The following is a 27,912-nucleotide window of genomic DNA, read 5'->3' as shown; positions in this document are numbered from 1 at the left end:
TCCCCTGCAGGAAGATCACTGATTTAGGGAGGTGACTTACTGAAATCATTTCACATCTTGTATATGATTATTTTACTAATGCCATGCTGTGTCTGAGCACTGCTGTGTTAGGAATTCATAGTCTGGAGCTGAACAGAAGAGTTGGCTGTTATTCAGCAACATATTTGCTTTCTGGTAGTTTCTGGCATGCTGATTAGTATATCCATTGTCAGACAAAAGGAAGGGCTTTGGGAATATTCAAAGGCATTCTAGAAAACTTCAGGCTCCAGGAACCTCTGGAGGTCTCTAGTCCAAAGCCCTGCTCAAAGCAAGGCCAACTTCCAGCAGGTTGCTCAAGGCCTCGTGCCCCTGAGATTTCAATAGCTCCAGTGACAGGGATTTCACAATCTTCTAGAATGCTGAAGTTATGACAACAACTCTTATCACATGTAGTTCCCTTTTGAAACTCACCTGTCAGCAGTGCTCAGAGTTCACTGTCTCGCCACTAGAATCACTGGTGTAGACTGTCCTAATTAAATCAAAACTTTCTGCCATGATGGGATAACTTACATGCAGTGTGTCTCAGGCTTAAATAAAACTTAATGTCTTTTGCGGGGGGGGGGGGGGGGGGGAACATCATCGGAGCTTTCCTCTGACCCCCTCAGCCAGGGAAATCATTTGTAATGGAAGCTAAATTTTCCCAGAGTTGCATTTCCCTAATAAAAACAAAGAAATTGAAAGCTTTGGGTCACTGCTTCTGCTATTCACCAGTAAATCTTGCTCTCTTCTGGTCTTTACTGTCATCTGCCTGCAGCCCACATCATTATCTTTTGCTGTTGTGTAGGAAACCTTTGGACTAGACATGGCAAAAATGCATTAGTTAGTTAGTTGTTTTATGGGGGGGGGGGGGGGAACCCATCAGCATAGCTCTTTTGGTAAACGTTGAACTGGTCTACTTTAAGCAAGAGGGGAACAAATTATATCACTGCATTGGAACGATATTTCGGTCTATTTGCTTTATCAGCAGGTACTCTGAATGCCTATAGGGAATTAAAGGAATTCAACAAATTATTTTAGAGCGAAGCCACGTAAACTAGAATGAAGGATCCCTGAGTTTGCTTGCAAAGGACATAGCATAGCACTTTCATGCAAGATGAACAGCTGTTTTTACTGGAATTTTGAACTACTCCAGACATATAAAGGACTCAGCTTTCCTATCTGCTTCTGCACGGACTGACAGGCCTGAGATTTGCCTTCTCTCAGGGACATTACTCTAAAGAAGCCTCAAGGGGCTTTTATCAAGTGCTCCCTAGCTGGTGTGTCATACCAACAGTTGTGAGAGCATGATTTCATCTGGGTAAATCTACAGTCTGAAATCCAGGGTGATAATTCCAAAAGAAATCCCTTCTGTAGGAACAGCATAAGGAATATGGTTGGATGGAAAAAGCACCAGCTGGATAGCACAGGAGTGGGAATTGCCAGAAGTGAAAAAAATGAGCAGCATTCCTCTCTGCTTTCAGTGACTACTCCGCCTTATGCGAGGGCTTATCGGGGAACATAGCAAGAGTTCAGCTCTGTTACTGTACCTGGCTGTAAAGCGGATCTGCAAAATGCCTTTGGTGGGTAGGTCCCCTTCACGTGCCTCCAAAATGCCATTAGCGGGGGAGACAGAAAATACCTCTGGGTCTTTAAGTCTTTCCTGTTCATCTGCAGTGAAGAAAGCAAATATCAAACAAAGCAATATAAGACCCCTTTTAAAGTTTTGTACCTCATGCAGCACTCATGTAAGAAAACAATGCATCTCCTTGCTTGCCAACTAATGAATCAGGGGGTGCACTGTAACAGACTGTTTTCTATGCATGTGGGAAGCTTCCGTTTTCATCCTTTAATCAAGGGCACTGATCGATGGCCTCTGTGACAGACTAACAAGGTCCTGATCTACTTTCCTTTGAAGCGCATCTGTTGTTAACCTCATTAGGCACCGACTCAAACTGAACTCATGGTGGCTGCTTCTTGACATCTCTTGGGGTTGTGTTATAAATGAGCAAAGCATGTCCACTCTGACAGTTGTGATTCGATCTTTTGGTTAAATCTAGTATAACTACTGAAATCAGTAGAGCTACACTGATTTAAAGAAAAAACACACAAGAGAGATCAGAAACAGACCTAGTATGTTGGAGTGAACGTCATTAAATACGGGCTACGTACTGACTGAGTGCATGTAGTCTTACTAAATAAAAAGACTGAATAATGAAACTATATAACAAAGGAAATAATTGAATTTCAAAACCAGAATACCTAGCAGAGCAGTCCAGTAACTTCTACAGCCACTCCTATTACACAGGAAGACATGTTCAGTCTTGGTTCGTGCAACAAAGCAGGTCTCAAAATCCAGTGTGTCGCAAGAAAGCTCCAGTACTGGAACAGTAAGGTATGCAGTCACTGGGACCAGCTGCAAAAGAGCAAGAGAGGAAAGACAAAGACAAATGATTGTTATTTTGTAGTGCATTACCATTATCAGCTATAGCTGAATCATTCTTACCTCAAGCACTGAATCAAGATTACTTCTGTCGCAGCACACATTCTACGTTCTTTTCTAATACAGTCAATCCTCCCTTCTACAGCTCTGAGTAAATTAGGTTGTTGACAGTTTGACTGTTTTGGGATAGGTTTTCAGACCAGACACTGTGATCGTAATGAATTAACACAGAGTGAATGTTCTGATTTATTACTAGGGTTTTCTATGGAGATGCAGACATTACAGCATCTTGTGGTCCCTTAGGACTGTATATGGCCCACTGTGAGTCATGGAGTTTGTGCAGATTGCCTAAGATTATTAAATCGACTGTATCTTAGATATGGTGCTTGGTTCTTACAGATCAATCCTCAGAAATATTTGGGATGAAAAAATTACCTGCAGTGTACTGGAACCGCTGAAGATTTGTGGGGTTTTATAGCTTTCCATCTGGAATAAATCAGTCTTGAAGTGTATGAGGGCTGTGGTCACATAACAGACTCGGGAGACTTTCAGAAACACTTGGGTACTGCAGGAGGCAGTGCTTGGTGACTCAGTCCCTGGCGTGTTCATTGAGACAGTCCTGACCCCATGTCTCAGAAGGACGTTGAGAGGCCTACCGTGATTGGGTGTGTTGCCCTTTTGTCAAGATGATGTATCATCTCGGCCTCCATGCTGAGCAATCAAACAGTGCTCTTGCAGAAAGTAGGGACAGGAACACCAGGGTGCTGATGCAAAACCTTTTCAATAGAAAGCTATCTCCCTTTACAAATTTGTGGCCATTCGTGTTGACTGGATGACACAATTCACTCTAGGGGTGGCTGTATTTCAGGGCTGAGTACATCTTAAGGCATACTCCTTCTGAATCAAAGATGCTTCTAAAACATAGCCCTTTCTCAGTGCCCAGAGCTGTCATTTTCTTATGTTACCTGGGCTGTGCGGTTACTATATTCAATGACCAGATTTTGATCAAACTTCAGCTTCCTATCTCCATTCTCAAACTGGAGCACTTGGAATCCAGGAAGCAGCTGGCTGGCTGGCAGATGTTGATACGTAAGTAACTCCAGAGTTGTGTGAAATGACACTTTCACCTGTGGGAAGAGGAATTTGGATGATCATCACACAAGAAGACACTCTGTGCAGGAAATCCAAAGTAAATACTGCTCAAAGGCCCAAGCACACATTTCCCCACTGGAACCCCAAGGTGTTATGCCAATGACCAAATTCCCACTGGAACACAGCTTTTTAATGGACAGTCATAGGAAATAGCTATGTTTTATCTTTAAACTAGTACAGAGAGATGGCGTGTAAAGGTGAACAGCCAAACTCTGGAAACCGTCTCTAACGAGACAAAAGTTCTAAAGCCTCGAGGCTACAAAGATATTCCCAAAACGGGCTTAAAAATATAAGTCTTCCTTCTTCCTGCATGCAGAATTAAGCCTTGTGTGTCTCTAAGTCAAAATGTACCCTGAAAAAATGAGAAGCACACTTTAAAAATGCAGGTGCCTAATAGGGTTAGGCACTCTTTGCACCCTAGCTAATTCTTGAATCCAGGACTTTGTTTCCTTTAATGTCATCAAGTACAGCCAAAAGTGACCGAATTATTCTCTGTCTGCACTCCCTGCACCTTATCTTGGGATCTGAAATGAGGGAATGCAGGTTTTGGAGATCTTATATTTAGTGCAACATGTATTTAGCCTTTGATTTAGAGGCGCCCCAGAAACCACATAGGGTTTTCTTCAAGGGTCTGCAACAAGTCAGAAACACTGAGGAAAGCACAGCAGGACCATGGTGGGAAAATATTTTGTACCTGCAGGCAAAATTGCAGTAATTAGCGTTTGCCAATATCCCACTGCTTCCCCTGAAATGAGTGGATTTCTATACTGACTGTGTTTTTTCTCTGGTTCATCTGGGCCATGCTAACACACCAATTACTAAACTATCCATTCTGGCACAGAATTATTATTTTTGAGCCTACCAGCATGTTTTGCTGTGGATAAAGTGCAAACTGCGGCTGTTGCTCTTTTTCTTCCTTGTTGCTGTGGGATGTTTTGGTGCTCTTTTTGGGATCTGTGCTGGACAGGCTGAAGGGCGTAGACAGAAGCAGCCTGAAGTAGAGAGGAACCTTGGTGCAATTGATGAGTTTCAAACTCTGAGTCATTACTGAATCTGTCAAAACCTGGCGGAGAAATGATTCAAAACTGGTCAGTTTAAACTCCCTTGAGATGTCTGTGCTAGTCTGTCTGGACATTTAGCGGCATCAGGGACATGAAAGACACTATTCTAAAGCAGCCCAATCTTTTCTACTTGTGTTTTTCAAAATTGCTTCAGTAAAAACCCAAATTACAAACAATGTAATGAGGTTTAAAATGTCCTCAAATGTCAAGGGTTCCAGAAACTGACCACACCATTCATTCTAAGTGACTCATTCTGGTATCAGACCTTTATGTCCTGCAAATAAATACTTACTTTTCTACTTAAGATTACTCTATAAAAAAAAAAAAAGAGGGGGGAGGAGAATGAATTATGAAATAGCTATTTTCTGAACTGTTTCACTTATTTCTAGCCTGTAGGTACTCCTAGTCCTCTAGTTTTACATACTTTATGTGCAGTATTGAAAACTGCACTATGAGGACATTGGTATTAAAGAAAGATGTATATTAAAGACCAAGCGCATACTGCTGTGAATTCTCATAGTAGCACAGCAGTGGAAAACAGCTGAGTAAACCAACGTGTGAGGTACTTACTCCTAACAGAGGCTGAGCTGGGATGAGATCACTTGCCATAGAGTAAAATACCATTCCTTCATCATGATCCACGTCCACTTTTAACCTGAATGTAAGGAATTAGAGCGGGTCAGAACTCTTCTCTGCAGGCCCACATGTTCTGTGAGTGCACGCGCTGTCGGCGGGATAGTACTTACAGTGCATGCGTGATGAAAGCTTGCAAGTTTATTTGTAATGGTGGAGCTTCATAGCCGTGTCTACGATGTACTTTGTTAGGCACTGTCTGTGCGAACTGACAACAAAATGAAACAGAAACGATGTATAAATGATAGCACTAAAACCCCAAACCCTAACTTTTAGGCTGAGAAGCTGTTAGCTGGAGAGGAATTCTGCTTGACAACACATTACCTGTTTGTAAGACGTGATGGCAACGTGCAAGGAAGAGCAAAAGCTGAGCAGTATTCTGAACTCTGAATGGCTGTGGTTAGTACAGAAGCAGATGCTGCTTTCTCTTGTTATTAGGGAGGTTTTTATTAAACGTTATATTATCATTCATTAGTTACACTTTGCACCTTTGTAACGATTGATGTCAGAGACTCTCAGAGCGATTCATAAAGCACTATTCACACCTCCCACTAGCCTGTAAGCTGCACTTGCAGTTTTTGAAGAGGAAGTTTCCCAGTGGAGAAACATGCTTGTCCAAATTCACACAGGAAGGTAGATGCAGAGCCAGGAACAGAACTCAGCAGTCCTGAGTCTCAGTCCCATTGTTAGCTATTGTTATCAAGAAAACCTGATGTTGTGATAGTGTTTCAAATCCTGGACCTTCAGCTGGTGTCTGCTGTACGGGACAATGTTAAGAATATGGTGACGGTCCAACCCCCCCCCCCCAAAAAAAAAAAAAAAAAGCTTTCAGGGTAAAAGGCAAATGCAACAAATGAACAACCCTAGCTGAGGAAGGATGTACAGGGTAGCAGGAACAGGACTGTTTATATAGACTGGCTGGGTACACAGCAGTCTGTACATGAAGTTACCGAAATGGAACCGATCATTTTGGAGTCTTCTTTAGCCTTGCTGGGACAGTCAGTTTACCTTGTTGTCGAGGCTCATGAAACCCAGCACAAACCCTTCGCATTGCACTTGGCTTATGGTCTCTGGGAGGACTTGTGGGGTGAAGCAGATACAAACGGAGATACTGCCACCTCCTGGAACCACCTGCAGTCAAGACACGGGTGTTGAGCAGGGCAGGGAGCTGCTGGGGATTGCACAAGCACCCTCAGAGCTCCGCAGCTAAAACTGACTGAGTTTTACAAACAGCCTGAAAGCTCCTGGGGATGGGCTATGCCCAGGCTTGCACTGAAATGACAACATGTAAAAACAAACTTCGTTTAATTATTTTGGTGGCAAATCTCTGCGTAACCACTCTTTAACGTGCACATAATTTAAGTAACGTCACAGACCAATTCCCCTAAGAATACATACAGACTTTTTTGTTTATTAAAAAAAAGAAAAGTAATTCTGCCCAGTTATTCCCAGTCCTTCTCCCTGCATAACTCAAGCTGATTCTCTGACAACTGACAGCACTCAGAGACACAAGAAGCATTTTCTGAAGACTTATGAGTTATGAGTATTTTACAATTCAGTTTACTCCTGGCCATTTTTTATTTACATGACAGCAGAGAACACAATCAAATGCACAGGCCAGCCACAGGGGATTTTTCTGTGATTTACAGGTTGAATTGATCCCGAATTCTTTATGTGCACTATGCAGGTTATGGTTAAATCATGCTATTGCTGCAGGAACACCTTAGCCATCGCCCTTCAGAGTCAATTCAAGTCTAGCCAAGTTTGCAAGCCCAGAGGCCATGTGACGTGTACTGCTAGTGTTCAGGCTAGTGTTGTGCAGAAGTGACCTCCCTGATTTCATGCAATCACAGGGTGAGACGTTTGTCCCTGCTGGACCTGCGCTCGGTGGAAGCACAGCCAGCTCAGCTATCCTTGCCGTGGGTTCTTGCAAGACAGCGCTGCCTGAGATCTAGCATGGCCAGGGTGACGCTGGAGCTAATAAGCTCTGCCATATCCTACAACACTGCAGCGTCTGTGCCCTGTGGTCACAGAAAGTTTATTTGCTCAGATACATAAATGGACTTGAGCCAGGTCTGGGCAGCTGTGCCGCACAACACCTGAGCTAACAGACCTTCGTGGAGTGTGGAGCAACGGGAGAAACATGGAGAACGTCTCTGCGGCACAACACCTGGAAGGCATCAACTCCTTTGCACATAGCTCTTGCTAACTCTAGCTCATCGCTGGCTGTGGCAGCCATAGGATGTCTTAACAAAGAGACCTCTGTATTATCCAAGCTGTCTCAGAGCTGTCTTCCTACCCCAGAGCTGACTGTAGGCTTCACTGCCTTGAGATACCATTTCAGTAATTGTTTCTTTAATGTATTCTTTAGCTAATTATAATTTGTAACTGAAACCCTTTGGCAAAAAGCTTGTTAGTATTTGGGAAGCCATGCAGTACCACACTACTGTTTTGGGTTACCTTAGGACTTATTTACTAGATCTTTCCAGTGCTGTCTTTGCATTATGTTATTCCTAAATAATTGTGAGACTGTAGCCCCGATTTGCATCAGTTACTTTCAAAGGCACTGTGGGTTATAAATGTTTCTCCAGAAGAGTTTTCTAGGATGCAACCCTTTCTCAAAGGCCTGTTTAGTAGTCTCTTCCCCAACCCAAAGCTTTCTGCTCCTGCTTCTGTTTCTGCTGTCCTACATAAAATCTGCTAAATCTAAGCACAAACAAAATGTACACCTTACTATTTGCCTTGGAGTTATGGAGTAGGGGTTGTCTGCAGGAACCCCTTCGTGAGGTCGTATAAGTACAGAGATGATTTTCTTTATTGTAGGTTCTTCAGTGATGATTTCCTCTTTTTTGTTGTCCGTGTCTGAAGACTGCAGAGACAGGAGGGCAGGGAATAGTTAAAACTGTTATTCTGCAAAGAAGGAATGCAAGTGAAGTCTGCGGTGAACTGCTGCACTAGTCAGTAAGTCAGGCAGTTTCTTTCTTTCTGGCGCAAAAACTGGTTATGTGGATGTGTCCTGTTTGTAAATTTTTTTCATGCGGGGGTTTTGCTCTTCCCAAACTGCCCCTGAAATCCTTGGAAAATGTGCTTGCTTGAGTCCTGTTCAGCCAAGAGAAGCATTGAACCATAAGATCTCTGGCCCATCATATAAACCAGCATACCAGTGCAATAGGGCTCCCTTGTAGCACAAGAAAGGTAAGAGGTTTATTCAGAACAACTGTGCCTTCTGAGGGGAAACAGAGGGAAAGTGTCCTTAACATCTTTTCTGTAAAGTTTTTACTTTGTAATAGACACATCCATATCCTGCAGACACTTTCTCCCTGTCACTCCCAGCCTATCAGGACAGTAAACTGCCATATTATATAAAGCTTCACACAAAGTAGATGTTACCACATTATAACAGAGTAACAGAACCAATCTAGTTTGGCACTGGGATGAATACCTCCAGAACGTCAGTTGAAATTTGATCTTTGCAGATTAGATGCTGCTCTCTAACTAGAGCAAGATATTGCCACCATAAAGCACCCATGAGATAAGATTATTAAAACTCCTCCTCACTTTGGATCTGCTTAGCGCTTGCAATGTAAAAATGCAGTCAGTTTGTCAATGACAGTTTTAAAAGATACCTGATCAGCTTCTCTAACGATTTTAAGACGTGGAGAAGCTGAAAAGCAATTAGCTTATAGCCCATTTTGGTAACTCATTGCTGATTTTGACAGCCACCTAGCCATGTATTGCTTTTTTGACTGAGAGGAGTTGACATTTCTTTTAACAATCCAAATCTTAGTTACATGTTGTACTGCATGTTATTGTTTTCTACCTTTCATGCCAAGAAACTCCTCATGTATCTCAGCAGCAATATAAAAACCAGACTACTAATAGCTGACCTCAGCTGAGGCTTGTGAAGCTGAAGTGATTTCAGAGGGGATGCGGGTTTGATCCAACTTTAACACGGTTTCTGACTCTGAACTGCTACCAATTGATGCAGTCTCATTTTCATCTATGTCCTTAGGAGGAAAAGGGTCTCCGTAGACCACCAACAGGTCTATCAGCTTTTTATCATCTTTCTCTCGATTGTATGTTTCCCAGTCCATGCGAATGTCTAATTGAAAAGGAGAAAGGACAATTATTTTTGGTCATTCAGATGACTCATAGCATTGCTGGGATTGGAGAATCAGAAGATCAAGTCACGAATTTGTTCTCCAGCAACTAGGTTTCTATTAGAGCACATCTTAAGCTATGCCACATTTGTGGGTCCCTTCAGGACCGGGGAAGTCAGACTACTTAAGATCGTGTGTGCTAGGTCGTTATTACAGCTGAGTAAGTCTCTAGGTCCCCAAATATAATTTTATTAACATTAAAATGAATTACAAGTATTTTGTTAGTTAAACAAATGTGTTTGGTAGCATTCAGAAAAAAATATGTCTGATCCTTGCTCTGAAGAGCTTAAAATCTAGCCCAGAGATGAAAAGACTAAACACAGAAAAGCCAAGTGATGCCACTAAGAAGCAGGCAGCACATTTGCTTGACAGAGTTAGTGCTCTAAGAGTTTTACATAGCAGGATAGGAAACCCTGAGTGTCCATCCTTTATTTTAATAAAGAGTGAAAACCCAGACACTAGAACAGGATGTGCTGCTGTTTCATAGTAATAATACATCAAGTCAATTATACTCTTCCACTACCCTATGGCTGAAGCTCACCTGCTTTGCTGATGCGGAAACAGACTAATCTCCACGACAATAACGCCATAACGATAAATGCAGATAAAGACCCGACAGCATCTTCTATTGCTCTGTACTAGCTAAACTAGAAAGCAGCTGAGACACTCTCTTATGAACTATTATTGTCTTTACAACAGCCATCTTGATTAAGAAACAAGAAGGTCAGTTAATTAACATGTTAGTAGGCTGTTATGTTTTCATTACTAGAAGTAGTGCAGTGCAAGTGTCAATGTTTGCTGTACAAAAACCAGCCTTACCAAAGGGAGTGGGATTGTTGAGCTGGACACTCCGGGACACAGGATACCCTCCAGAGACATGAGTGCCAAACCTGAGGTGGGAAACCTTGCTGTTAGCAGATGCAGAAAGTAAGTGAATGTTTGAGATGGTTTTTCATTAAAGGTTCATTTAATAGTGGTAACATATCTGGCTGCATGGGTAAAGTATGGCCAGTACTGGGAAGTGCAGTGCTATTTTATTTAATCAGACTCTTTCTTCCAATTCTGTTAGTTGTCTCAGATGTTTCAGGATGCATAGGTGTGGTAGAAGCAGCAAATAGCTATCCTGTGTGATCCATGTCAGACACAAATTTCCAGGTGCATAAGGGTTTTCTATGGTAGATGGTAATTCCATTTTCTATGCCTTATTACAGAGCTGACCTTACAAACCCTCCTGCTGCAGTGTGCCACGTAAGTCCAATTCCTCCAAAGGCAGAGAGATGTGACAGCGTTGTGCAGCAGCTGGCCAGGCGTGTAGTGCCCCAGTGCTCATACACCAAGCCTTACGCTGATGTGGAGATGTAACTCACTGTAGGGGAGGGTTTAAATCTCCTCCTATCTCCATTCAGCTTGGGGCTGCATTTCTCCACGCAAGTGGACAGAGAGAACTGTACTGCACATGATGGGGAGGACTGCTACCATTTACTTATTTTCATCCCCACAAAATCACTAGGAATAGAAACTCCTATGAACTGCAAGACTAGAAGAGCAATTGATGGTATACCTGAGAAGACTTGTATGCAGATCCTTTCCTAATCGTACTGGGAGAGGCAAATATATTGCTGTTATAGATGCAGATACCGTACTCTGACGGTCAGTTTGCTGTCCTTCTCATTGCACCACAAAAAGATGGGCACAGGTGTATATGTTGGCCACAGTCCAATAGTATTTAACTGTCAGACTTCTCTGACAGTATTTTGGGCTATACCTGATTATGGGCTGCTCTGTCTGTGGTCCTGTCATCTGCAGGAAAATTGGACAGCCTTTCACGGTCATTTGTAAAGGAATTAATGTAGGCTGCAAGTCTCCCACCTATGAAAAAATGAATGTTTGCTATTAGAATCAAAATAAAGCTTTGGTATCTGGGTTACAAAATTAGATCTTGAAACCTGATTGGATTTTCAAATATTTTGACTGATTTATTTTGAAAGCACGTAAGTCATACGCTAACAAAAGCTTTTCTCAGCAGAAGAATGCAATACCTCATTCGTTAATCTGTGTCCCTGGGGCCGTTCCATACAACACAGTATATTGTATTTGTAAAGCAGAGCAGTGCACTGGCTGATTACCAAACAGATTTTATAAATCAGCACTGCTCTAGTCATTTTAAAGAAGCACAAAAAAACTCCCAAGAGAGAAACATGCTACCCCCAAAGCTAAAACACGCACTGTAACAGCAAGCCATTGTTACGCAGACGTTGTTGTAGGTCTAGAAATTTACTGAAATTCTAACAAATTGAAAATGCATTTGAAAGGCAATTGCAACGAAAGGAATTTGGGAAATACAATTAGTGCCAGATCTGCTATAGCAATACTTCACTTAAAAGCAAAGCCCCACCTACCTTACAGATAAGCTCATCACGGTACTCTCCCCACATGTTGTTATAAGCTGTTATTTCTATGATTAGCTGCTGGAAGGCTTTCAGAGTTCCTGTGGAAGGTTGTATATGGAAAGCTACTCCCTTCCCATGAGACAGCACTGCTGCTGCAAACACTGAAGGAGCACAGCAAAGAATCATTTGATAAAGTTCTAGGAAATGGAACAAAGTCAGTCTTTCAGAGAAAATACAATACCAGATCTTTAGCTGGTATTAATCAGCCGAGCCCTAGAGGCTTCAACGAAACTGGGATCGTTTACACAGCTCGCACCGTTAAATCACTTTTACTCCAATTCCCTTCTGCAGTGGGTCTTAATCTGCTTTTTACATGACTCAGTTCTTACAGGGATTATTTCATAGATGACTCCCTTCCAACAACCTGAGCCAGGACTCTCTGGGAGATCCAAGGCAGTAATTGGTTACATGAAAACACACCCTCAATTTGAGGAAACTAAGCTGAGATTTGTGCTAACTTGTTATCTTTCTATTAGCAGCTGCCTGTTTACATCTGTGCGCTCTTCAATACAAAGACTGAAATAAAAGGAGCAAAAAGCCTTTCCACACTCTTGAGTCGCCTCACCTTCTAAACCAATAGGTTTGTGACCAGATTCTTTAAAATTTTAATGACTAATCCAACAGCTGAAAAAGCTCTGTCTTCGTAACAGACACCAAACACTATGACAAGCTAACAGTATGTCCAAGTTTCATTTTGGATACAGAAGACAGATCCACACTATTGCTCTTTACTTTGACTCCCCTCCCGCCAGGATCCCATGTAGCTCCAAACATGACTGTTTTTAATATACGGTATCTGAAGCGATGGGTGGGCTGCGCTGCATCTTTCCACAGTGAGAAGGGTATGCAAGAGCGTTTGAGGGAGCAACGCCTGCTGCAGTAGCATTGGAGGCCTGTGCAGGAAGGAGACAGCGAAATCTTATGCAGTCTTGTCCATACTGTGTGCTGGGAGTGGTCCTGGCAGGGAGCTATCACCAGAAACACCCATCTCTTTTTCAGATAGTTGGTTTATTGAAAAGAAAAGAAAAGTTTAGGATTGACCTAATGTTTATGTAATGTGAACATTTAAACTCAAGAGTGAACTGGAGGACCAAATTATTTGGCAGTGCAGACTTAACTGGATACTCCAAGAACGAAATGATGATGATGATGTTCCTGACAGGTACATTTAATGCTGAATATGCTAGTCAACTGGCCTTTGCCTTCTCTTCACTGAGGGGAGAAACAGCTATTCTCATACCTGACTGTGCTCTTTTGGCTGTGTGTCTTGTGATGGGCCCTCTCCTTTTCACCAGGTAGCTTGGAGAGCTTGAAAAAAATAAAAGATCACTATGACAATTCTGTGAGATGAGCAGGTCTCCTGTAAAATAAGAACTAGCTCTGCTTGACTTCTAGATCACTAGCCATTATAACTTAAAGAAGGACTACTTATAGAAATATTTTTTTTTTACAAATTTTTTTTTTAAAAAATATATAACATCCTTATGAGTAAATCTATTAAAGTTGTAAAGTTGTCTCACTGTACAATCCAGCACAACAGAGTCTCAGCTGGTGTAAACCAGTTTATGTCCACTGGCACAAACAGTGTTTTGCTATTTGTACCAGCTAAATCTTCCCTCCTTCTATTGCTGGCTACCCATTTCTGCAGGTAATCTCATCAGCAAGTTTCATTATCACAGTCAGAGTAAGAGTTTAAAGTAATCCACCAGAGTATTGCAGAAAGTGGTTCCTGAGACAATAGTACTCTAGCCTGATTTCAACTTTAATTCAGACCTACATTAGAATTTGAATCATTATGTAGAAAGCCAGGACTTACGGGCAGAGTCCTTGTTCTGCAGTAGGTGAATAGCCAGTAAAATACTCAGCTTCTAGTTTGAATGGAGCACTGATTCCAGTGTGATTGGTAAGAATTAGCTGACGTTTTACTATGTCTTTGAATGCAACTTCAGATCCAAAGTCCAAAAGAAGATCACATGGGCTTTGTAGCATTTGCCTTTCGTCACTATCAAAAGAAATTACATTAGTATTAAAACATTAGTCCCATTTTCTTATGGTATAGATAATTAAAGTAGATTTGAAAACGTGCAATGTGTTTGTGATAATAGTGTAAAAGGACCATGCAACCTAAGATTTTTGTTATCATAATTCGCTGCTTTTCATTTTCTCACTTCTGTCCTTGTAAGGATTTATTTTGGGTAGAACTTTTATACTGTATAACATGCAGACCAACAAATACGGAGTCACTTTTACTTATATCAAAAACGTATAAAGATGAAGCACATTCCAAAAGAGAGGAATCACACTACATATTAGAAAAATAAAACAAAAAATATCAGTCAGATATACAGAGTCAAACAGAAGTATATTCATCTTTCTTTAACATCACGTCTAACAGTGCAACAAGAAAACTTAATAGTGCAAAACATGTGATCTTGGGCATAATTCTGTTATTTAAAATTCACATCTAAGAGTTCAATTTACCCATTTTTGACATTGCACAGAATAGCTGTTCCTCATAAACATGTGATAGGCAGCAGAGGCCCCACACTTTTGTTAGCATGGAGAAATTAATTTTCCTGCTGTCTATACACAGAAGCATCAGAGCTGCCGTCAGGTTACGGGTGCCAGGAGCACATGGGAGAAGAGACACAACACGTGAACATGAGTTTCGCTGATGTGCAGTTAATTTCACGCTAATTTATTATTCATGAATTAACGAACTCATATGCATTAATTTGAATTTGTTTCAGCTACACAATGGTTAGAACGCTGTAGTGCTCATCATCAGTCATCTCCTGAGCTTAGCAAGATGCTGAATTTGGTTATGGTGCAAACCCAGCACCTTCTCTTCACATAGCCCCTTCAGTGAATGGTCCCATGGACAATGAAACATGTGTCCTTGCTGCCTATGTATAGCAGGAAGAGGAAAGAAGCTCACGCAGCCAATGGCGTGCTTACATTTTTTTTTTTTCCTCTACTGTTTTTTTGCTTTGAGAAAAAGTAATTTTTGTTCATTTAATCTGGAAGCCTAAGACACAGAAAGATCTGCTTAACTTTCATAGAGTGTGACATGTGTAAAAATGTGCACTGCACTTACAAATGGAAACTTAGTTTGGACATAAAGTTAGGCTGCGTTGCTGTGATCTGCCTTAATATACGGTGCCATGGCTGTCTTCCCAACTTTATGAAATGACAGCACTAAAACAAAGCAAAAGGGATATGTAAACTGAAGAGCTTAAGGTCTTTGAGCTATCATGAACGAATTTGTTTTTAGGTTTTTTTTGTTTTTGTTTTTTTTTTTTACTCCAAACACTGTCATTGGTATGAAGTTGACCTATATTGTATCTGGCTGCTACAGAACTTCAGGGGTGAATTTACTACATGTTCCTCTCCCAGTGGAATTCTTTAGGTGTTTTTTCTCCAGTTCGTCATCTTGCTATAAGCGAGTGCTGTACAGATAGATGAGTGCTTTCTATCTATTAAAATGGTTTCACAAACAGATATGTGGGATAATTTTAACAACACATTGATTTACCTAGTAACTCCACTTTCACAAGGTAGTGAGTAACTGACGTGCAATCCTCTCACTTCTCCAGAAATGCTCAGGAAGAGGGGTTCAATCATGTCTTCTATGCTACAGGAAAGGGCAAGGTCTTTCAGCTCACCCTAATAGGAAAAGAATCATGTTTCCTTGTGACAGGAGCAAAGGCCACAGAGGAAAGAGTCTCATTAAGAAATTTATTTAGCAAACGTATATAAGTCTCACTGGATTAAAAAGAGAACCACAGCAGAAACTTGAAAAGTTTTACTGAATTGCTTTAAGTGCATTTTCTGCCAGCATCAGATTTGCTTAGAAGTAGGTAACAAGTTAAAAATTTGTGGATGTTTCTTATCTTTGTTTGTACCAAGACCACTCCATAAACCTAAAACTGCTCCTTTAGTGATTTTTGACACACTTATTTTGAAAATAAGAAAGCTTGTGCAAGTGGATTCTGTTGTATAATTATGTACGAATTTTGACCTGTTCCTTTAGCTTTCCATACACAAAGAATAGTTAAAATGACAAAATGGTCAATGGTGGTCAATAAATGGAAAAAGACAGATTTACAGTTATACTCTAAGGTGACCAAATTAGCATGTTCTTTTCAGAGTTAAAGATATCATACCACAAGAATTTCTTAGTCATTTGTCTCTATACTACAGGAAGAAGTCAGTTGGGTGTTGTATCTTCCCAGTTTGGGAGATACTTATATTGCTTACAGATTTTCTCCCTTCTTTTTACCTTATCTTAACTCCTCTTTGCCAAAATCTGTAACTGAAAGCTTATATGTATCACCTGAGATTTAACTAGAGCACCAAGCTTTCTATACTGCAAGTGCTGAAGCTCTAAGCATTAAGCACTTTCCTCTTCCAAAAGGAGATTTTATTTTTACTTCAGCTTAAAGCAGGACTTTTCTAGATCTCCAGTGACTGTAACGGGAACTAATACACCTCACGTAAAGGGATTTAGATCATTCAGATGCCTTAAATCACATTGTTGAATGCTCCCATAAAGCCTATGGCTGAATTCCTGCAGTTTGTGAACTCTGTGATCTACAGCCTTCAGGGCCTTTTAACTTTGCAGACTCCCACTCCCATCACCCCCTTTTTGTCTATGATTTCTGTTACCAAAACGTCATGAGCCCAGTGGCATTCAGCAAATCAAACGTGCTCTATATATGTACCAATCTGTACCAATCATTTGGGATAATTGTATAACTGAGGATCTGTATGCTCTAAGAAAAGTAATAAGCATTAACAGCAATTAAACAGGCATTCAAGAAAGAAAGAAAACAAGATTATTTGGGAAACAAAGAGGCAGAGTACAAAATTGCATGCCATGTGGACTGGTTTCATTTTTGCCTTCAAACACTATTATCTCCAAAACAAAGCAATTTCAGGGACATCGTATGAAAAGGAGCATTCTATTCCGTATATAAAAATGTTGGCAGATGGAAGTGCAATAATTATGCCAGTGTTGTTCTGACAAAATTACATCAGTTTTTAAACTTACCGTGATGTTGGCTGTTACCTCTATGCACAATTCTTTTTCTTCATTTGGGCCTAAGGTGCCACCGGCTGGGGAGACAGTGGCAGAGCAAAAAGCTGCCTGACTTCCAATGAGCTGCCGAACAGAGAGGACAGGCGTTCAGCTAACTCTTAACTCATTAACTCCCAATTCTTCCATATTTTCTCTTCAGATTGAAGAGGACTACACAGAGTGATCTAAAGTTTTAGTGCACTTTCAGGTAGCAACGCATACAGTTTGTTGAGATGAGGCTTGCTTTACAAATCCCCCATGGTTGGTAAGATGCTCATCCCTAGATTCATTCTCAGTGACTTCAGTTGCTCAGCTGACGCATCTGAACTGGGAGCAGAGACTCCTTCACAGTCACAGAAGAGGGACGAGCCTTTCCAGGGCTGGGTCAACCTACCTGAGAGACCAGGTCCAACCTACCTGGCTGGGTAGAGCTGGGTCCTAGAAGCACCCTGTCTCTCTCCACTGACTACTGAGAGGTGGCCTACAGAGACAAGCCTAGTATTGGCAGCTTGCCTAAGTGGCATGAGTCCAGGGACTAAACTCAGCAGCTCACACAGAGATCAGATACCATTTGGAATGCTGTAGATACCCCTCCTGGGCTGCAGCTGCTTCAGAAGTTTTTCCGGCAGGTCCTGTATCATGTCCGCAAGCTCTGTTAGGATGTCTTGAGCACCTTAGGGCATCTCAAGTGGCGCTGAATGATTTTATGCGGGCAACTGAACTGAACCCAGAGTGGATCTCAAAGTGGATCGAAGGACTAAAGCACTGTCAAGTGGGATTCAGCTTACAGGTTAAGTGACTTAAGTGCATGTGTCTCTATATGACTTGGGCATCAGATCTTCCACTGTAGCCAACAGATATCCAATCAGTATGTTCTGGAGAATATTCTGTGAACCAAAATGGGCATCCATTTTAGGATCAGCTGAATAGTTCTCTGGACTCTGTTGTCTGTATATATAGGGTAGGATTCAGTTGCCTAAACATAGGCACATAGGGTATCTGAGGCATAGATGCTTGGTTGGCTTGTGTGACAGGACTCAAAAGAGACCACACTTCTTAACATCTGGAAGTCAGACAGAAAACTCTACAGCATCCAAAACGACACTGGACACGTTCTGGTGACCGACTTCCTCCCCAGATTTCCACTGTTCAGAGAGTAGCTTGCATATGGTCATTAAATTTAGGTGTCTTAATCCGTGAGCTGAATCCCACTCATAATGCGGAATTTAAGCATAATTTAAACAGTTAAAATTCAAAAGCACCATTGTATCTTTGCTCTGCTGAATGAAATGCAAATCCTGAACTGTCATGATACTTTGTTTAATACTCTGGTAGCTTATATCCCGTTTTCCTCAAATCTCCACCAACCCACTCTCCCAGGGTGGATCAACAGACAGACAGTAAGAGTGTATTAACATCAAGTGACAGTTAATCTTCTCGTAAAGGCTGGTACTATGGAGAAAAGATGTCTCAAGTCTAAATCTTGCTCATAAACCAGTAAATAGCAATCACTACTCAAAGGACACACCGGATACGTTTCTATTTTGATGAAAACTACAACATCTGTCCCTGCTGTATCGTTCATTTACCAGAAAGGCATTTACCTTTCCCCACAAGTATTTTGCTGGCAGCAGTGTCTGGTTAAAAAGTTTGCTGGTTGCTTTGGCAGGAACTCCAGTATAAATTTCAGTGAACACTAGATGACTAGACATCAGGCATGCTTGGGGGGTCTGAACTTCAACAAAAACAGGAAGATGACTGGAAGTAAACACACAGATGGTCTATTGTTATCGTTAATGAAATGTGCTAGACATACAACAGCATGCTGGAAAGAATGATTGTTATGTTTATCTAGTAATATTTGCGATTGGATAGTTCATTGATAGGTTATACAATTCCACGCAGAGTTTCTGCTACGTATTTTTATTTTAGCAGATAAAACTACCTAAAGTGAAAGATCACATGTGAATCCTCAGGAAAAACAAAACACAACACTCCTTTTTCCCCTTACCTTCCTTCTCCATTTTCTACCTCTAGTTCTAAAACTGTCTGGAGACGCTGACACTGCAGCGACGTGAACTGAACTGACACACTGCATATATCCAAAGGAAGTATTTCTCCAGCAGATGGATGAATGGTAAAGGGCGAAACCTATGAGACAGAGAGGCAAACAGACAGACAAGTGGTCAGCAGCAGGCTCTCCTCCCAAGAGGCGGGCTGAATGGCAGCTACGCAGGGTGCCATGAATTGAGGAGATTCTTGGACAGAAGGACGGGAAGGAAATCAAAAGAGTGAGAGCAGGGGAGAGGAGTATAGCTCTGATGTAGGAGGAATGGAGAATTTGATCACTGATGTTTTGGGGGGCAGGAATGGGACTCTGGGATGATAAACTGAAGGGATTACATCTCTAAAATCTCTCTGGGATCCTGAGAACTGCTGGATGTGTCAAGGGACAGAAGGATAAGGAAGGGAGAACATAAGGGCTTGAGGGCTGGAAGGACAGTTTTTACTATAGGACCCCCCCATCCCTAATCAGGCACTTCTGACCATAACTGCCCTGAGGGGAAAGGGACAGGCAGGCGCACACACACACACACAAAAGACTGTTCTGCAAGGATGCCATAACGGCCACTCATAAATCCTTTTTCGCTGTCAACTTTCACACAAAGTTGGTGAAATATCTGCGTGACAGGTTAAGAAAGAAAAATTCTGAAGAACTCATAAGAATACAGTAAAGCTTCCTTCGGGCTTCCGTTGTCCGAGACGGTCAACAAAAAGTTCCTATTTCAGTTCCTTTTTCAGTTGCAAAATTGACACGATCTATCCAAAAAAACAGAACTTCCGAACACTGTTTAGACCAATTTTTGCCATGAAACGAGTAAACTCAATTGCCTGCACAGGCAATCATGTGAAGAGGCCTACAGGCAGAATTTGGCCTTTCATTACAATAAAAAACACTTATCCCAGAGTCTAGATTTCCTCACTTCCCTTTGATGCATAACATCCAACAGAAATCTAGCTACAGAGCCCACTGTGTGCCAGAAATAATAAAAATAAAATAGTAATAATAAAGCAAAATATTTGGAAACATGCTATGGGCTGCAGATGTCAGCTCTCAGTCAGTTCTTTGTCACCAGCATTAACTGCAAGGTGCTCTAGTTATTCCATATGAAACGATCCAATGAGCTCTGAGGTCAAGGACAGGAATGGACTGTATTTGATGCATCATAGTCTAGAAAATACTAAATTATACTTTTAGCTTTGATTGTGGTAAGAAGTTATTTTGGGGGCACACTTGCATTTTTCAAAACTGTTGTTTAAAGCCAAAATGCCCGATTCAGTATGTGCTGAAATTCTTCTCTGTGATGCTGATGTAGGTGCAGGAATAGGGCCGAGCAGCCTCCATTCAGATACAAAGTCTTACCCCCTCACTTGTATCAGTGGCAGCAGAAATCACTGTCGAAAAGGAAATACTCCATAACTCTTTGGATCAGGCTGGCAGAGGATTTGTAAGAAATGGAAGCACAGAAAAATTGCAGGGAAGTATTTCATTTCAAAAGAACTTGTGCACTTCTGGAACTGTGCAGAATCAGTTTCATAACAAGTCACAGAAATTAGAATTTCTGATCTCTGAACTTTACGTTGCAACAATGAACGTTACAGCTGCTAAAATGAGAAAGAAATGGCTAAAGGGAGAATATAGCCAGTTATGGCAGGCACTTACCTCTTCATTCCTTTCAGTTAGACAAGCCTGGCTTTCTCGCATTCTCCACCTTGCTGGCAGCTGACATAGATTTTGAATCTCAAAGGTTCTTAACACGCTGTCACCCCACTTAATCAAACCTAACTGGAGCGATGGAATATTAATAGAGAGCAGTGGACCCTAGGACACCAGGAAATAGACGTCAAAATGGACATTTCCGCCAAAACTGCCTGATTGAAAAGCATACATTCGCTAAGATTAATGTCTGACTTCACATATAATAGCAGAAGGCAAAGGTATTGCATGTAATACAGGAAAATTCTTACCGTCACAACAGTATCAACATTGCCTCAGTAGTTACTAGGCAGTAAAAATACCCCCATTTGTAAATGCCTTAGATTTATCAGGCCTTCAAGAGGCAAAAATGTGTCAATAGCCGGGCCCCGCAGCTAGTCATCCTGCAACACTGAACTGGTTGCTCACCTTAAAAGCAGCCTCAACATGCAGCACCACGGGCTCTGAAGAGTGTTCAATTTTACACTGCAGGTTATGGCTGACACAGCCAGGTTTGCCTCCAGTAATTGTGAGCTCAAATTCACAGCATTCAGTCATATCTAGAAAAGAAAAAATTCAGGTCTCTGCCACACCCCCCTGAAAAGAAACAACCTGCTGTGAGTCTGTTACTGAAGCTTCTGGAGCCAAAGTCTCCCACTAGCTGCAGTGCGCTGGGGATCGGGTCCTGCGTTATAGCACTCCAACTTTTCTCTTCTGCCAGGGCCAATTTAAATATTTCTGTCATTAACTGATACTTGCAAGTCACAGAAACTTTACCTATGAATCCAGTATGAGGTTCAACTTCCACTATATCACATGCAATGATTTTCTCCCATGTGTACTTGATCGATGATTTGCTGTTATTCCACATCTAAAACAATTAAAATCAATGAGCTAAATAATACACTTTAAGCTTTCATAATGACATGCCAATTTGCTGAAAGCAGTGATGCACTACAAACTAGGTAATGCAAGTCTAATGACTGCATGCACTACTTTAACTGCAAACACTAGCCACATCCTGATCACCACTGAGCATTAGGTCATACTAATGTATCTCTAATCTAGCTCAAACATATTGGGTATCTCCACCTGAATCTTGAAATCAACTGAGTACAGTAAAAGTGGAAAGGCACGAATCTAATCTCTGACTCAAACAGTACCAGCCCAGTGTTATGAACTAACTACTGTTTTCTCATAATATGCTGTAACTTCCCTTTCCTTTCCCCTCTGTGATCTGAAACAGGGACATGAAGTAGGACAAGAAGTAGAATCCATCTGATCGGATTTCACATATCTGCAGTATAGGTGAGAGCTCTACATCTGATCTTATCTCCTAGGATTCACCTTCCTGTCAATAAAGCCAATTAGGCAGTGTCGGCAACAATTCTGCTGAACCGTTTTAGGCTTTAGGATGACATGAATCACCCCCTGGATGCTGCTGCTCAAATCTCCAAAGACCAGGAGAGCCCAAAAAAGATAGCTCTGACATGGACATCTATGCTGAGAGAACTATATTTAGTCAGATGAACCTCAATGACTACTTTCACACTAGTATGTGGTGTTTTCTGAAACTTGAAGAGTTAGCCATTAGCCGTTCTTTCCAAGGAGGACATTATAATATTTGAAGCCTTTTATTTTTTTTCCACATTTGACCAAATGAAACAGACCCTCAAAGCTTAAACTTCAAATCCTTCTTTTTAAGAGTAACCTTATTTGCCAAAGAATCTGTTTGAAAGGGAGATGTAAGCTCTGGAACTCTTTGGCCTGCTCTTCAGATCTATTCAGACATTATTTCTTCATCATAGCAAAGAATTTTGTCCTCTGTAGCACATTTATCTCTAAACACATTTCAATTTTTTACATTTTTTAAGATTAAAAAAAAAAAAAAAAAAAAAAGGAATTGTGGTTCAATTACCTACAGCACATACATAGCTCTGCTAGGTTCCTGGAATGTCTGAAATGGCTACCTTAAGTGGAAAAAGAACTTTTAGGAAGAGTAAGCAAGAAAATAAATGTCTTTAAGGAAAAAAATGGGAAGGCCAGTAATGGGGAAATGTTTTCATGCCTGGCTCTTGCCACAGAGCCTGTTCTTCTCCGGTGAATCTAGGATCAAAAGGATCCCTGTCTGTAGTGAAGAGCACGATGAGTGGACAATTACAGTAGGACTGCGTTCCGTACTGGGCAATCAGAAATTATCAGAACCAACAAGGAAAGAATAGAAAGAGGTCTGCTAAGCGGTAGGCATATATGACTTTTGTGGCTTTAACCCTTTTCTCTGCTTTCTGTAGTCCTTTGAATAAACAGTGCCTCTGTCATGAATGATTTACTCAACTGCTGGCTATTTCTCCCAAGTAGAGAGCTCTTGCACTACAGAAATGACAAAACGGTAAGCAATAGGTTTGTGACAGGAAATCATTTAAAAAGAGCTGAAATCTGGGGAATCACCCTTGAGAGAAAAGAACAAAGCCTGCTGCCTGGAGTGTGGGGATAAGGAGGCCTGCTATGGGCTTTTAGTACAGCTCCTCCTGTAGTCATGGCCTCCTCTAAAAAACATTTTAAAAACCTAAAGTAACAGATTATCTCCTGTCTTCTAACAACACCTATGGCATCCAGTGACACAAAGCACGCGATAACAGTGAAGGCAAAAGCAAACAAACCTTAAATGGTTTTCTGACATTTACACCAATAAAACTTTCTCCAGGGATGATAACAGCATATGGTTCCAGAAGAAGCTGAAATGGTTCTGTTGAACCTTTAACTTCTATTTCCATTGTTATTACATCCTCCGCTTTGTATTCTGGGATGTTTTGAAACACCGACTCCGTTACTAAACTATGAGAGGAAATGTCGCAGAATTATTAAGCATCTTACACTGCTGTAAATCAGTTGTTTCCCTTATGAAGCTATCAAGTAAAACCGGAATGAAAAGAAAACTGGCCAAAGCTAGCTAGACACATGAATGTAGTACGGACCATGGATCCCATCTGTTAATTGCCAAGTTAAAATGCGCATAACTTTTTCAAACGTTTTCTCTTTGGTTAGTATTTTCCAGATAGAGCTGTTGCTTCTTTTTTATTTCTGTTCTGTTCATTTGTTTCATCACATCTGATCCATCCGGTTTCCTAAAACAAAATCTATATTTTTTTCCCATGTTAAATAAACAAGTTAAAAAGCTTGAAAACAGAGATTCCGTCCCCAAAGCCTAGAGATACAGAACTGAAACGTGGATTGCTTGGGAGACTATCATTAGGAATGGAATTAAAACAGAATGCAGACATGATTTAATAGTAATCAATTACAAACATTATAAACAAGATAATAAACAAGATGAGAGTGAATAAACAGGAAGTGAAAATCATCAAAACCTTCTCAACTACAGACTGCTGGTGTGCAGTTAGCCCAGGTTGGGGGGTAACTAAAAAGTGGACAAATTCCAGTGGTCCTTCTGACATACTCTGGCTGTTCTAATCTATTCCTGAACAAGTATTAAGTCACAGACTGTTGTGACAAACAGTAATAACAGAAAAAACTGCTGGAAAGCTCAGCAGAAAGCCTGGGAAATGAATAGTATTAGACAGGTGCAGCCCCAGGCAGAGCTAAGGCATGTGTTTAGACATGAGGGGAATTTGTAGAGACACACTCTAGACCAATATTGGCTGTGCAGATAAAATCCTTTCTAATTGTCTGTCCAAGGCTCCCCCCCCTCCCTTTTTTTTTTTTTTTGCATTATCATCACTACAGAGATAAAGAATCCCAGTAACTTTTAATATAGTATCACAGCTAAACTATTACTACACATGTTACAGGAAAACAGTGTTTCTCAACTTACCAAGGTGATTCTGGGATGTCCCTCAGTACCATCTGAATCACACTGTGATAACTCTTCAGCTATACAAAAGAGGAAGCAGACGATTTTATTACCGAGTAATCAGTTATATTGAGAATTTAAAAAAAAAAAAAAAGAGAGATAAAAAAGAGGCTTATATTTAAAGGATGAACAATCATCATCAGAGTACTAAGCTCTGATCAACAATATTGAAAATCTAGAGTAACTAAAAGAAAACATGTTTGACTGCAAAATATTAAGCCAGATTCTGACCTCATGGTATATGGTTCCAAGAAAAATACTCATTTTTTACATGCCTGTTATTATTCCCCTAGTATATTGCATACTACACAAAAGCATTTGCACAGGCTTCCTAAATTAAGATTAGTACTGCTGTAGTAAGTTAAAGGTTGTTATAGCCATGCCAGGGCATTTAGCTTAATTGATCAGTAATTTGATTTTGACTAAGAACCACTATTTTCCCTGCTGGAAGAGGATGCCTTCTATACGCTAATGAAAGAAAAGAGTAACACAGAATCAGGCCTTAAATCTGAAGAGCTATGCAAAGGATATTAATCTAAGTGTATATATTAATTCAATACATTTTGTTAGCAAAGTAATATCATTAAACCATCATCAATATGCTTTTCAATTAATCTGCTTTAAAATATTAAAAAAAAAACCCATAAACTTCTCTTCCACATTTATTTGACTCATTTCTATGTCTGTCAGTCTCCCCAGTATTGAATATTCCCACTCTTGAACTTAGTTTGGATCAAGTTTCTTTAAACACAGTGATCTCATGCTTCTTATTTACCCTGATGGGAGAGCAAAAGCTAAAATAATAGTCCCACATCCACTGGTACAGCTGCCACCAAAGATCACTGCACCTCTCTTTACCCACAGCTGCACATCATCATTCCTCTGCCAAAGGTTACTACCCCTTATGCTTACCACACAGCTGTTCATAGGACTGCTTCATCCCAAATAAGCCACAATTGAAAACAGTTTAAATAATCACTGTTTGCTAACCAAGCTTGTTTGGGCTGGAGTAGGAATGGGACAGATCCCCAAAGCAGCTCAGCCAGCAGATGGGAAAGGGCAGGGGATGGTGGAGGAGCCAGTAGTATGGTAAGAGTGGTAACTTCTTCAGCCAGCCCAGCTGCAGCGAAATGAGGATGTGTCCACATTCTCAGCGTAAAGTTAATGGAGCTCAATCAGTACCAAAAGTGACATGAGATCAGAAGCTGGCTCATATTTTGCGATCAAAACATGTTTTCTTGTAGAAACTTTCTACATTTTTCAATACTGTTTATCAGAGCATGGTACTAGCTAATTAAATTTAATTCAGAAAGCTGCACAGCAAGGGTTTTATGACTTGCATAAAAAATACACAGCTGGAGTTTGTAGATAGGAAGAAATCACAAGCCATACCTCCTGTGGAGCATAAGTGAGAACAAACTCATGATCAGCATGGGGAAGCAAAACTCCCTGCTTAGGATTCAGGGAGAAGGCTGATTCTGTGTCGCGATTATATTTGAGCTTCGTAAAGTCTACAGTTCCTTCTGGCATTAATGGCTGCAGATTAGGCTTTATTATCTGCCAGTAGAAAGGAAGTTCTACGTGGCTGCAAAGAGATCAGTAAACAGCAAAAAGCTATAATTAAAAAGATTAGATGTTTTTGAGTAACATATTGGGAGAAAAAATACATTTTTCTTCCCTATGGAGAATTTCGCTCCTTAAAGATAATGAGGAGATTGACTTACCAGTCTTTGTGAGCTACAGAGATGATGAGGCAGCACAGAAAATCTGTCAGAGTGTATATATTCCACTAAGAACACGCTAATATATAGAATTAAAATATATAAACATGTAAGAAATATTAACACTTTCTTGCCTTATCTAACTTGGCATGCAATGCCAATTTTAGGAAACTCTATAGTTGTTCTTTCCAAAAATCTGAGATCAATAGGACCTTTCCTACTGATACCAGTAGGTTTGCACTGGACCACTGATGACGATCTACGTTTATCATTCTGAATTTAATCCAAGTACAGGCCCTAGTCTTTAAAATGTCAACAAACACAGCAACTCCATCTAAGCAAAGATTTTAGCAACGGCTCTGCTATGATGTTCTTTTTAACCTAGACAGTTTTCAGAAAAGGTTGCTTGGTTGGCTTGCTTCAGCAGAAGTGTACTTACTCCATGAAATCTATTCATAAGTTTTAAAACCTTGTTTATTTTGACCTCAAAAACTCTGCATTACAAAGGAGAGGCAGGACACTGGAGTTTCAAAGTGAGTATGAGTGACATAAAATAAAACAAGTACAATTTCTTGTAGTACTTTCTACAGCAGTAGAAAGTTTTCTCTTTACTGCTTCTGTGGAGGTCAATCTCAGCCTGTCTAGCTTTGTTTCATACAAGTGCTAACGCTAGAAGTGCAGGGACAGCTGTCACTGTTATAATGCCGAGCCTTGGTCAGTTTACAGCATTCAGCTGACTGAATCACACTTTCTTGCTATTTTCTTTGCATCCTGTACCAGCATTCTGCATGTGCAGGTTACAGGCCGGACAGCAAACTCCAAGAGAGTCACTGTATCAAGCTGCAATCTACATGAATGTATCTAGGAGCAGTATTTAACTCCTTACTGCTGTGGTGGTCTGCATCCTCTAACTCTGCTTCAGTCAGGCACATTGGTCTATTTCTGTTATTGTCTGAATGACTGATCAAAATCAGGGTCCGACTGTTCTCAGTAGAATATAAACACACACTGGGAGATGTTCCTTAAACTCAAATAGAGTTTATATTTAAATCTATTAGACTCCATTAGTACAATTCACCTAACTAAACCTAAAAGTTTTAATCTGAGGTAGTCAGGCTGGTCTCCCTTTTTCACCCGTGAAAATGGAGTCCATGGATGTGTTTTGTCCTGTTCTATAGGAGATGTCTATGGTCAAGTCAAAATTGTGCCCTAAAGAGCACCTATTTCCCTGTGCTATGAAAGCAAAAAAGACCAGGGTGCTCAGTTTGGATGTATAAATATACATCGCAGGCAGGTAAAGTCATATGAGACAAATCCCATCTGGATCACCTTGTTAAACAATTCCTGTAAACATCCATATTCATGAATCTTCTGGAATTGTGGATGTATCTATATAGGGGTAAGTATGTTGACCTTGACAGCATATGGACCAAGGAATATGGGTAGCGGCAATTAAGCTTGTTCTGCAGTTCCTACATGTATATCCTTGAACCTTAATTACTTAACAATGAAGCAAAAAGAAGCAAGGCAAAAAGAAACAAGGTAAAGTTTATCCAGTGCATGAAGATT

General features: G+C 40.7%; 1 protein-coding gene and 1 long non-coding RNA gene across 7 annotated transcripts in view; one reads left to right on the top strand and one right to left on the bottom strand.

Moving 5' to 3' along the window:
- The window catches only part of DLEC1 (DLEC1 cilia and flagella associated protein), a 42,831-nt gene that overhangs the window by 2,415 nt on the left and 12,504 nt on the right, over window positions 1–27,912 (bottom strand). For 4 of the 6 annotated variants that reach the window (XM_009685198.2, XM_068934151.1, XM_009685200.2 and 1 more), the window contains 24 exons: window positions 26,015–26,207; window positions 24,584–24,642; window positions 23,412–23,586; window positions 21,529–21,622; window positions 21,181–21,311; window positions 20,719–20,877; window positions 19,006–19,145; window positions 18,599–18,752; window positions 16,968–17,078; window positions 15,450–15,580; window positions 13,731–13,916; window positions 13,155–13,222; window positions 11,864–12,015; window positions 11,230–11,333; window positions 10,284–10,354; window positions 9,192–9,406; window positions 8,039–8,173; window positions 6,313–6,435; window positions 5,418–5,512; window positions 5,242–5,326; window positions 4,473–4,673; window positions 3,424–3,585; window positions 2,278–2,431; window positions 1,566–1,686 (listed from right to left, as the gene is read on the bottom strand). In XM_009685198.2, the coding sequence (XP_009683493.2) occupies window positions 1,566–1,686; window positions 2,278–2,431; window positions 3,424–3,585; window positions 4,473–4,673; window positions 5,242–5,326; window positions 5,418–5,512; window positions 6,313–6,435; window positions 8,039–8,173; window positions 9,192–9,406; window positions 10,284–10,354; window positions 11,230–11,333; window positions 11,864–12,015; window positions 13,155–13,222; window positions 13,731–13,916; window positions 15,450–15,580; window positions 16,968–17,078; window positions 18,599–18,752; window positions 19,006–19,145; window positions 20,719–20,877; window positions 21,181–21,311; window positions 21,529–21,622; window positions 23,412–23,586; window positions 24,584–24,642; window positions 26,015–26,207 (3,219 nt within the window). Of the gene's footprint in view, window positions 1–1,565; window positions 1,687–2,277; window positions 2,432–3,423; window positions 3,586–4,472; window positions 4,674–5,241; window positions 5,327–5,417; window positions 5,513–5,628; window positions 6,436–8,038; window positions 8,174–9,191; window positions 9,407–10,283; window positions 10,355–11,229; window positions 11,334–11,863; window positions 12,016–13,154; window positions 13,223–13,730; window positions 13,917–15,449; window positions 15,581–16,967; window positions 17,079–18,598; window positions 18,753–19,005; window positions 19,146–20,718; window positions 20,878–21,180; window positions 21,312–21,528; window positions 21,623–23,411; window positions 23,587–24,583; window positions 24,643–26,014; window positions 26,208–27,912 lie in introns of those variants that run through there. The other 2 variants (XR_011139501.1, XM_009685201.2) reach the window with 2 other exon arrangements.
- LOC138066261 (uncharacterized) lies at window positions 12,045–23,387 on the top strand. Its single transcript, XR_011139503.1, has 3 exons — window positions 12,045–12,494; window positions 19,032–19,131; window positions 21,998–23,387. It is a non-coding gene; the product is annotated as an uncharacterized lncRNA (long non-coding RNA).

The sequence above is a fragment of the Struthio camelus genome, chromosome 2, assembly GCF_040807025.1.
Source record: "Struthio camelus isolate bStrCam1 chromosome 2, bStrCam1.hap1, whole genome shotgun sequence".
NCBI lineage: Eukaryota > Metazoa > Chordata > Aves > Struthioniformes > Struthionidae > Struthio > Struthio camelus.
Note: the sequence above shows the minus strand (reverse complement) of the source record. Positions and strands in the feature narration are given on the sequence as shown.